Genomic DNA, 11,973 nt, shown 5'->3' with positions numbered 1-11,973 from the left:
AACTTTTTATATATTTTTTAAGCCGAAATATTAAAAATTTAACTTTGAAAGCCAACGACTTTAAGGAAACATGAAAAATCCTAGCTTTTTGGGGATATTTATCTCAGTTATTGTACTTACTAATCCTGTCTATCATTAGCGTGGACCGTAAATCACGCGAAATTTCGAAATTAAAAAACTCCCTATGCAGAAAAGTTGTATATTAACAATGTCTATAACATATTTCGACCAAACGGATAATATCTTCTATTCGGACGAAGGCAATGAAAATTGACAATTTTGAAAATTCAGAACAATTTTCCTATATAGATGGAACTTGAAATGGCTTCGTTTTGTTTTTAAGAAACATTCCATTATTCCGTTATTATAAAAAAAGTTTCTTCTTGGTTTCTGAAATGTGTAATTTGGTTAAAAAAGTGAAATTCACGATTTTGACATTCTTCAAATACCACAAAGACATTTTTTCATAATAACATTTTTCGAAATTCATTTTTAATTGAACATGTGCATCTAAATATGGTATATTTCTTCATTACAAAAAAATGTACATACAAAAATTCCCAGAACGGAATCAGAATAACACAAGATATTATCCGATTAATTTATAATTTTTCACAGTCATTATTGATATGGACTCCCCGAGTTTTTTCTCCCAAAGTAATTATTTTGTAAGTATTTTAAGATATTGCTATTCTAATAGGTTTATCGTCAAGAGATTACGTTAAAATTGGCATATAAGAGCAAATATAGATAATTTTTTAGTAAGATTTTTAAAGATTTCAGTCAAATATATGTCACATAATTTATGCAGTACATTGCATAATATTTAAAATCATTAAATGCACAATTACAATAGTAACATTTTCTATAAAGAAAAGAAAATTAACCGAAAATTTCCAATTTACGGCTGCAAGGTATTAAAGACAAATCAGGATTAAGCAATATTTTAATCTTTAAAGACTTAAAAAAAGTGTATTCAAATATTTCAAATACTTTTTTAAACAACTATGAAATAGAAGACGTTTTGTAAAAATTATGTATTTGGTCACAATTTAAAACAAGATATATTTTTCTCAGTTAAGGTGTTGAACACTGCTGTCATATGAAATACACCATTTAACAAATTGTCAAAGAAGTTTTAAAATACTCTGGAATAGTCCGAAAATGTCTTTAAATAGATCATGAGCATTTACAAAAAATTCGGTAATCCTCATTGTTTATAATTTCATGTATTTTATTAAGAGGGGTCCCGATCTGGATGCTACGTTCCTGGGAGGCGGTGGTGAAGCTGAGGCCTCGTGAGGAACAGTACTGGCTACAGAAGAGGTGTAGGTACGGCGATCGGGCCAGACAAACAGACTCTGGTATTGCGGAGCTGTGCAGTGGTCACCGAGTCGTCGTAAGTGGTGAACGGAGAGTGACCGGGCGATTGGTGCACCCGGGTGAGCCTTTGGCGATTAGTGCGGGAAGACATAGTGGTATCATCATCTGGTCCCAACCAGAAATTACCATCCGGATCAAAAACCACAATCGGGATTAAATATCTCAAGATCATTCTAATTTGTCTAAACGAATGTCTTCTTCAGGGTTCTAAAGACGAGGTTGACGAAGCAGCTGAAGATCTGCAACAAGGATCTGTAGAAATGGTGTTCCAGGATGGGCATAGAAAAGCCCCTTTTTGTTGTTCCTGTCTCCTGCTTCTGTGTCTGGTGCTGGAGAACGCTGGTCCCAGTGGCTCTGTGAGAATGAGTGGAGTTTATGTTGATAATGGATTTGATCAGACTGTGGTGCATAGGGTGGCCTCCCCGCGCGATAAGCGCAACGTCGAAAATGAAATCCTGAACCTACTTGGTCTACCGGAAAGACCTCGGAAGACCATTCACAGGCCACCTCAGGTCAAGAGATCCGCACCGAAGTTCCTGCTGGACATCTACAAGAATGCTCTTGGTGAAGAGGACGAGAAACCGGTCGACGTCAAGCATGGAAAGTCCGGAGAGTTCGACCTGTCCGGCCAGGATCTGAGGGCCATCGACCAAAGCGATGTCATCATGACTTTTGCTGCACACAGTAAGCGATTTCATATCAGCTTTCTCATATTTTCATCTTCTGATTGTTTTTTTATGAAAGACAAAATAAAAGGTGTTTAGTGCTGAATGAGTGATAGTGAAGAATTGCAGTTGTTGTAGATCCCGAAGTTGAAGGTCCTGTAGACGCTCATGAGAATATTTGTATTCAAACGGGTTTTGATTTGATTGAAAGATCAAGTTTTTTGGTTTGCAAGCTATATTATATTCTCCTAGTTTCATTAATTCCACCTTGAATCCCATTTTGCTGAGTTTAGACTTCGGTAAATCTAAAAAATTCTAGTGCAAGCTGATGTGTCACTTATTGGATCTATCTGGGTGGTGCAAATGATCTAATGATTTGCTTTAATCTGACAAAGACACGTATTTCAATTATCTCATTTGGCGACTAAGTGGTCGTGTGGAGTAAGGTTTTGATATAGAAATACGTAAAAATGAACTGCCGAGTTCCGAATCCACGTACTGGTGGATTTTCCATTTCGTATTACACCTTTAAATCTTCACCATTTTGAAACATATAAAAAATTAAATATTTTCAAGTTAGAAGACCTGAATTACAGGCTTTAAAATTGAAAAATGTTCAGACGGCAACGTTTAACATTTTTGAATTTTAATTTTACAATGCACGAAAGAAAGTGAGCAAAAATAATGAGCGATTTCACATTAGCAGGCCTACAAAATTGAAAACTTTTAAAGTTCAATAATTGAAATAATATACATATATGCATAAAGAATTTTATCAAGGTGAAAATGTGGGCACTTAAAAATTAAAAAGTCTAAACTCGTACACAGTTTCCATGTTCAAATTAATTGTAAATTTTCAGATTAGAAACGCAAACCATATTTAAATTATAAATTTGAACCATTTAGAATTGAATTGTTGATTCGAGATTCGCGGTAGCGAATCGCTACCAAGTACTAAAAAAAAGACTAAGTACAAGAAAAAAATCTGCCATACTGTTATATGAGCGAAGAAATGTGAATAAGAAAGAAATTGCTACCGGGAATCATTATCTGTCGCATAAATGACTTTAAACACTAGAAGTGGAATATCTCAGTCAATTTACGAGATATTCCAACCAAACTTGGTATGCATAAGTTTCAGAATCGGGTGCCGATTTTTTTTATTTTTCAAATATTGAAGATAATTTCAACTTTTTTGGATTTTGATTTAAGATTTCTCATTTTTTTGAAAATTTGCAAAAAATGGCTCGAAAGTTAAAAATGGTGGAAAAAAGTAGGGAAGCAAATTGCCCGAAGATTTCAACTTGCGTTGAATGAAAAAACGCTGTTCGCTATCATGGAGACGGTCAATGAACGAAGGAGAGGTCGATTCTTGAAATATCCTTATATAACAGTTTTTCTGTTTTTTGAACATAAAAGAAAAAATACATCATTTTAATCAAGCTTTTTAAAGACTTAATATAAAAAATAATAATTTAACGATATCAAATGATAACAATTCAAAGCGATAATATTTAAAGTCTTATTGAATTTCAATGTTAAGCCTCAAAATTAAGAAGAAATTTTTTCAAACCTTTTTGCAACTTCCTCAATCTTTTGCAATCATTCTGCAGGTAGAGGCAGCAGAGTGCATGCTAATTCAGTCTAAAATTCTAATCACTTTAGGTCCAGTTTAGTCGAATATGAAATTTTGTCTTTTCTTTGCATGCACCCTTCACTCCATGAGAACCTTCTAACTTTGTTGCTCTTATGCCGTCCAGTGTGCATATAAATTGATGCTTATAACCATAACTTATTCGATGTGTATCCACCCGGTACCGGGAACACTGACGTTCGATAAAAACGGACATAAATTAAATCGCTATTACGTTACGTGCCCAACGAGACTTAATTGATTGTCAGATCAATCGCGCGATTTATGGGCCGACCGGTGAATCTTTCAAACGTCTTTTAAGGACCTCTTTAGCTGAAACATAGTAGCATTGTTTACTTATAATTTTCAAATGTTGTATTCACATGAATTTCTGATGGAGTACAATTCGATTTTACAGAATAAACTTGATATTTAAATCTTTTGAAGCAGCTATACTTTTTATATGTAAAAAACTCGCCAAAAACATCTATGATACAAAAGACTCCTCAAACTAAAATGTTATCAGTACTAGCATCATATTTTTTGTGAAATAAAAATTCTCTATGTATTTCCAAAAGAAACATAACTTTAACATTTTATTAAATGGAAAAAATAATGATTGAAACATAAAAAATGCATTAAAAGGAGCAACAATGAAACGTGGCGAGATTCTTCTCTTTTGCTTATGTCAGTAATAATATTGTTGCCAAGTTTTTATCATTGATCTTCCTTTTAAAACATTCTGAAATTTACTATGATTGTTTTAATATAATTTTTTAAAGTTATATTTCTTTTGGAATTACTTGGCAAAATTTTATTCGATAAAATATGTTCATTGTATAATGATAACTGTTTGCTTGGCGCTAGAGCTAGAGTTTCATCTAATCGTCTTCTGTTGACATGTTTGGACCGATCGGTTTCAGATTGAATGAATTGCTAAAAAAATCCAATAATTAATTAATCAAAATTTAATGAAGCATAATACTGGATATTCTTCTAACCGACTTATCTTGAAATTTTAGAACGGGTAATAATGCAGGCTCCAGGTTAACTGAATGACCAAAAAATGATTTCCCCTCATAAAAAGCGCAAGATCTTGAGAAATAATTCATGAATAAAAATTTCATTAAAAAGTATTGGAAATTCATCCAGCAGTCTTATGTCGAAATTTATTAACCAATTGGTTGAATATTGTAGGCTCTAGGTTAACAAAATGACTTAAAAAAGTAACATTTTTGCATAAAAAAGTGCAATATCTTGAGATATAAATATCAATTAATCAAAATTGCATGCCAAACTACACCGAATATTCATCTAACCGATTTATCTTGAAATCTTTTGGCCGGTTGAACAATGTAGGGCCCAAGTCGAGTAAATTGTTTAAAAATGTTTTTTTTTTGTATGAAAAGTGCAATATCTCGAGAAATAATTAATGAATCAAAATTTCATGAAAAATCATTACACATTTGTCATGTTTTATGAAGCTGCTAAAAAAATTTGATGAAATTTAAATAATATATAGACTGAGAAACAAAGAATCTTGAATCGAAGAAAATTTACTTGTTTCGAGGATATCATTCTACTGAATACGTCCTACAAAATATGTTTCTAATCCAAAGAAATGGTTTCATCTAAACCAAAACAGGCTATACCCTAAAGGGCAGTTCTAAATTCGAAGGAAATTTATATTATTGTTATTGATAAATCGTGAGTTTCTATCAGTAGCGTTGTTTTTACCCATTTGAATTTGATATCGGAATATCTATTAAATTACGAAATTATTTATGGTATTAATTGCGTCTTTACGAGACGCATGAAAGATTGTTTGTGTGTTAAATATAGCCCGGGTAAAAATATTGTTATAAATTTTAAAAAATAGTATCTAAATTGAACTAAAACTAATAAATCATAAAGATATTTCACAAAAACTAATATTTTTATATGCTTTTTCGTACAGTTTCTTATTTTATATTGTTTTTTAAGCATAAGTATTAAAGCTTTTTCAAAATTTCTACAATTAACGATTATTGGTATTAATTTCCGTGTAAGCGCATACATTCCCGTGCAGAAATTGTCCCATCTTTCCCTATTTGAAGTTGGGTTCCGATGGAGTCCCTATCAGAATGTCTAGTCTAGACAAAACTGATGGGTGTCCAATGTGGTTCTAGTCAAGAATTTCGTGCCTCATATAGGGATGGCAAATCTAGCTGTATTCTGTTTCTTCTTAAAAGAGAAAAATTCCAGCATTATGAAAAACTGTAAATGTTCAGAAAAAATACATTTCTTGTATAATATAAATAAATATTTAATTAGAAAAAGAGGGTTTGAAATTTTGTGAGCTGCAGCTTATGAGTATGGCTCTTTCATCGACTGCACCGACTGCTGGGCGATATATTTAGGTATAGATGTGTTCGATACACGGTAGCGTTAGAAATTTTATTTGTTGTATGTTTGAAATTGTAATATATGTATTCACTCTAAATCGGACCATTAATATTTAAAGTAAAAATACTCTTAATCAATTAATATTTATTTTTTGCATACCTTTTTTGCCATATCAATTAAACATTCACCTCAAATAAATATTCATTAGGTGATAGAAAGGGTTTTGAGGGGGCCCTATTAATCGTCGGGCGATAAAAGGGCATTCTTGGTAGGTTCTGTTCAGAAGTTCTAGCTAGAACCTGGCTAAAACAGTGTTACTGAACGAGTCATGCCTTTTCCATTTTCCCCGACGAGCGCCCGATTAGAAATAGGAAAATCTACCCAGGGCCCTACTAAGCCCCGATCGGAATTTCTACATGGGTTATTGACCGAAAAGTATTCGAAAAAAAAGAATGAGAAAAGTATTCAGTACAACGAATCTGGGAAGCTAAGACCTTTTTTTAAGCACATTCTTACTGTCAGGTCAGGCAGTTCCATTATTGACAGAAAAGTATTCGAGGAAAAAGCATTAGAAAAGTATTCAGTGTCAGGTCAGGCAGTTCCAAATTTTTCTTAGGGTATACCCTGAACCAAAAGTATGAAATTATTGTTGCAAATAAATATTTAGGAGTCACTAAAATATTAAGTAAGTGAAATAACGTTATTATTGGTTGAAAGAAATAAGATATTCGTATTTAAAAATTAGATAGTTGATATAGGCAATTATGATTTTAAATAACGAAAATATTTTCTTTAAACCAATTAGAGTCCATAGACTGAAGTAAAACTTTTTCTCGATTGGAGGATATGATTCCCTGTTTTAAAGGATACCCTACATTTTAGTAAATATTTTTTGGTGATAAAGAAATGGATTTTTATATGAGGAAGTATTACAAAATAAACTTAGGTCGGGTATGGCCAAGAAAGGGGGAAAACGAAACAAACACGAAAAAAAATTGAGAATTTACAGAAACCAGAATTACGAATAGATTTTCAGAATAAGATAAACGAACGGATAGAATAATCGGTTATCATCGATCATGTCATTGTAAGGAGTGCGACTGAAGTGTGGGTGGTACTGCGGTTGTAGGAAGAACGTCTTGTGTTGTATGGTGAAATGATGAAATTCAGACAGCCCAAAAAGAAAAGAAAGAAGAGTACAGCAAAACTTTGCGCATCAGAGGTCTTCGCGATAAAGTGAGAAATAGATGTAAAAATAAAAATGATCACAGAGAAAAAAAGGAAAGTTAAACGACTAGTCCCGAAACGTAAATGTCAAATCAAAACAGAAGGAGAGAAGGAAATGCAAAACGACTTCGAAGGAAGCAAAAAAGGATTTCAAGAATCGATGAAGGGGAATAAAAAAATTACAGAGTTTGTCAGCATGGGAAATAGCAAGGGAGATATGTTATATGATATACTGACGGGAAACTAGACACTTCAAACAATTCTTTTCAGCAATTATTGGTAGATGAAGCTATGGGACACGACAACTACGATACAGAATCCGATGCTTTAGAAAACTTAATTGGGAGAGTCTATGTGACTGAGATTAGGGATATAATTAAGAACTTAAAAAATAGTAACGATGCTGGTGCAGACAGTATTAATGCTGATATATCTCCGGTTTAAGTAGACTTAGCTCCATTTTTTATTTATTTTTTTATTGTGGCACAGAATCTCGCAAAACCTGATGAAAAAATATAAAAATATGTTACAGGTATCAAATTACTCGCATTGAAAATAAAAATGAACATCGCTTTTCGTTTCTTAAAAATTCCAAGAAATTACCCTAAAATACGTGATTCTATTTTTATAAGGTTTATTTTATAGAAAAAATACAATGAAAAATGATTTTATAATTAGTCGTATTTCCTATTTAGAATTTTTTTGGGGCCTTATCAACCACTAAATAGGGGTAATTTTTTGAAATAAAAAAAAAAATTAAAAGCGATGCTCACTTTGATTCTTAATGACGAGTAATTTGATATCTGTAATATATTTTTATATTTTTTCACCAGGTCGCTAGCCAGGTCCAAAAATTAGGCGAAAAAACAGCCTATTTTGGCGTCACTTTAATGTACCTAGATGGGAGAAGTCACAGATAACTGGAAAAAAGCAATTATCGTACCAATATACAAATGAAAGGGCGATACAAACAATTTTAATAATTACAGAGGGATCGCAGCTTATTAATGACCGTACGTAAATTATATTGAAAAATACTTATTCGTAGGGTAAAATAACAGACGAAAATATATGGAAAGTCCAAGGTAAATTTACAACAGGAAGATCATGTATGCGGTCGGTCTTTACATTTTCGCACATTCTTGCGCAAAGATTTTAAAATTAAGACTCAAAACATCCACCAATGTAATTTTGTGATTGTGAATTCTCTTTCGTTAAAAAAGCTTAGCGCGAGAGTTCGAGCGCACCTACGGCACGCGACTGAGGGCAATAGCTCTTTGCGCTTAGTCTTTGCATTTCTTCCGCATTCGGGTACAGACCTTTTAAAATCAAAGGTGAACGGACCGACAACTGTAATTTTGTGATTTTGAACTCTCTTTTGTTAAAGCTATTTTGGCTTTAACGAACACATTCTCATCACGTATCTCGTGCTTCGCACTCGCTTTTGTCCAACCTGTCAACTTTTCTACATTATATACAACACTTTTATATCAATTATAATACATTTTTTATGTAGCTCTGCCAGGGATTACTTATTAAAAAATTGAAAAATGAAAAGCAAATTGTATTTATCATGATTATTTTTGTATTTGTTTCTTATTTGGCTTTAAATTGTATTCTAAGCTGCTTTGAAACATGTATCATTTCAATAAATGTATATCATTACGATTCATAATATGCATAAAACTTGAATCATACTAATTCTTATGTCCTTGTTTTTATGATTTTTTTATTTTTAATGTTGTTTTTTACGATTAAATAAAAACTACTGCGCATCTGCATAGGGTTTAGTATAGGAACCTATATAGGGTCCTATATAGGAGCATATGTCCTCTTTCGTATTTTCTGTGCTTTTTCCAAAAATTTAATTTTTTAATTTTCAACCTTGTGTCCTTTTTTGAAACAAATTTAATATTTTTATTTAGAATGTTATTTTTCACGACTAAAGCAAAAACTAACTGTCCTATCAAAAATTATAGCTCTTTTTTGGATGAACAAGTTTGAATTCTAAAAATGCTCTAACTCTGATCATTTTCTTTTTATAACAAAAATTCAGAAGGATAAATTTTTCAAGTTTTGAAGTACTATGAACAACCTTACATAGAATTTTTAACTCATGAAAAAGTGTGGTTTCAAAAATTTTTTGTACGATCAAATTTTGAATTTTCAACTTTTTGACCAAATTGAAAAAGTTGTTATCATAATCTTGTAGGGCTTTCAAAAAGCAACGTTTTTCTTCTCCAGACTTTTTTTCGTATCATGCGGTGTACCAAAGGACAAAAGATTAATTTTTTCAAAAGTTATCGTGTTTAAAGACACATATTCGTAAAAACCTGTTTTTAGGAATCAGGGGGTCTCAAAACGTGGACTTTAGATAAAAAATGAGGGGGGGGGGGTCAAATTTTACACCAATCTAATACCTTCTCTGATGAAAATGTAAAAACGGTTTGACAAGGTGAATAGAAGTAAACTTTGGCAAGTCCTGAAAGAATACGGAGTAAATGGCTTACTACGATGAGCAATAAGAACATTCTATGCGGATAGCAAAGCGAAAGTAAGGGTAAATGCGAAACTGAGTGACTGGCTCGATAGTATGCAAGGTCTTTGACGAAGAAGGTGTGGATCTAGAGACCGAGAGGGTACGTGGGTTAGCTTTCGTGGATGATAAGGTTTATTATGGCAGGGTTAATCGAAGACTTTCAAGGAATGTTAATTAAACTGAATGTTAGTTTGGAGAACATAAGCCTCAAAATTAACGCAAATACAATGAAAATTATCGTGTTTGAAGGAAAATGTGAGAAAAACAATATGTAACATTGTCCTAAATGATAATAGAATAGTTCAATTTGATAAGTACATCTTTTCTGCTAACCTATTCACTAGTGACGAGTGGATAGATGAGGAGTCATATAGGCGTATAAACGTAGGTAGGAAGATCATCGGTAGAGCAGGACCCATTATCAGAAGTAAAAATGTATAAAATAAATTTAAAATGGCAATACATAATTATATATTTGTATACCGACTGTACTGTACGGTAGCGAAACGTAGGCCTATCAAGAAAAGGTTAAGAGTAAAATTAACGCGATTGACGTGAAATTCCTGCGCATAATATGCAGGAAAACACTGATGGACAAAGTAAGGAACGACATAATCCTCAAAGAATTTGGTACCGAGGAGACACTAGTTAACATATGTGAAAGAAATTCTTTGAGATGGTCTGGACATGTTGAGAGAATGAAAGATCAACGAATAATGAAATAAGTGTATCAAGGTAAAGCAAATGGCAGTATGTCTAGAGGCAGACCGTGGAAAGAATGCTTAGAATGTGTGAATGAGGGGGCCTAATTAGAAGAGATATATCAAGCCACAGATACGCGAGAGCTTGCATGAAAAAATGCTTGGACTGTGAAGAAAGCTATAGAGAAGCATGTCAGGACAGAAAAGTGTAGCGACAAACAGTTCATATAAAAAGAGTGTTTGTAGAGAGAATGACGCCTGAAACAAAAGATCTTGGATACTAATGGGCCCGAGACTTTGTGAGGCTCTTCACTTGGGGTGATCGCTGGGGAGATTGATCAACAACCTGGATCGGAGCAGTGTTGCTGATCGACCGTGTTATTTAAATAAGTAACACGGGAATTCTAGATCAATCTAAAAATCTTTACACCTCCCCAGATTATCCCACACATCTTCTGGCGCTGGCCCGGCCCAGGCAGTCTGGTTTTCAGTCTTTGACGCTAACCAGATGGTATGGCTTAGGCCTGGCAAAAAATGTAAAAAAAATTTTCGCTATCCCCAGATTTCCTGATTGTACCTCATCCCCACTGATTGTACTCCTTTAATTTTGTTAATCACTTCGAAAAAAATTATTTTTACTATAAGTTTATGCATTTAACCAGCTTCAAACTTGAACCAGAGCAGACTATCATTTAAAACACCTTGTAAAATTTTCTAACTATGTCAATGAAAAATGTTCTGATCGAAGTTACAACTTTTTTTGTTCTGGCACAACTAATGAAAGTCAGTCCTGGACCAAACCAAACCTTTCAGAATAGAATATCTAGGTGAAGTAAGACCTGGATAAGACTGGAGCCATACTTGACACCGCGGACTGTCATGCAGTTTTTTCACACGGGGATCATAAGATGTTATATCTGGCTATATATTATTCATAATAAGCAGGTCACAAAGTTGATAAAATATTATTTCATTGCAAAAACCAAGTTCTTGATTTTTAAAAAAGCAGAGAGTTATTTTTAAAACAATATCAAGCACAGTCGCAGTGTTGATGCTGCGAGGACAGAGAAAGCATATAGCAATGTCGGGTAATAACCATAGAATCATAGATCATCACATCTTTTTATTCTAATTGTGGTGAAAAATGGTGGTTAACTTATAATTTTGCGAACTTGTTTTTATGGGTAGATGACATCTACGAGGGTAGTTCAATAAGTCCTTAGAATGACCAACAAATGGCGCGCGAATCACTCCAAATCATCTGTTTTCAGTCAGCACCACTCCCGACTAGATATATGGTGCAGTCACAGTCCACATCTTCTGAATTTACGTGTTTTCATAACCAATTGAAAAAAAAAATTGTTCGTTAAGAAAAATGGAAAAAAAACGAGTTCAGAGCGGTAATCAAACATTTTCATTTAAAGGGTTTAACTCCATATG

General features: G+C 33.2%; 1 protein-coding gene across 1 annotated transcript in view; it reads left to right on the top strand.

Annotated features, from left to right (window-relative positions):
- The first annotated feature begins 1,615 nt into the window (after positions 1-1,615).
- The window catches only part of LOC117179131 (protein 60A), a 59,486-nt gene continuing 49,128 nt past the window's right edge, over positions 1,616-11,973 (top strand). The window contains exon 1 of the mRNA XM_033370802.1: positions 1,616-2,067. Coding sequence (XP_033226693.1) covers positions 1,644-2,067 — 424 coding nt within the window. The 5' untranslated portion in view covers positions 1,616-1,643. The remainder of the gene's footprint in view (positions 2,068-11,973) is intronic.

Source organism: Belonocnema kinseyi, chromosome 8 (assembly GCF_010883055.1).
Source record: "Belonocnema kinseyi isolate 2016_QV_RU_SX_M_011 chromosome 8, B_treatae_v1, whole genome shotgun sequence".
NCBI classification, from domain to species: Eukaryota; Metazoa; Arthropoda; class Insecta; order Hymenoptera; family Cynipidae; genus Belonocnema; species Belonocnema kinseyi.
The sequence above is the reverse complement of the archived record's forward strand: the minus strand, read 5'-3'. Positions and strand labels throughout refer to the sequence as shown.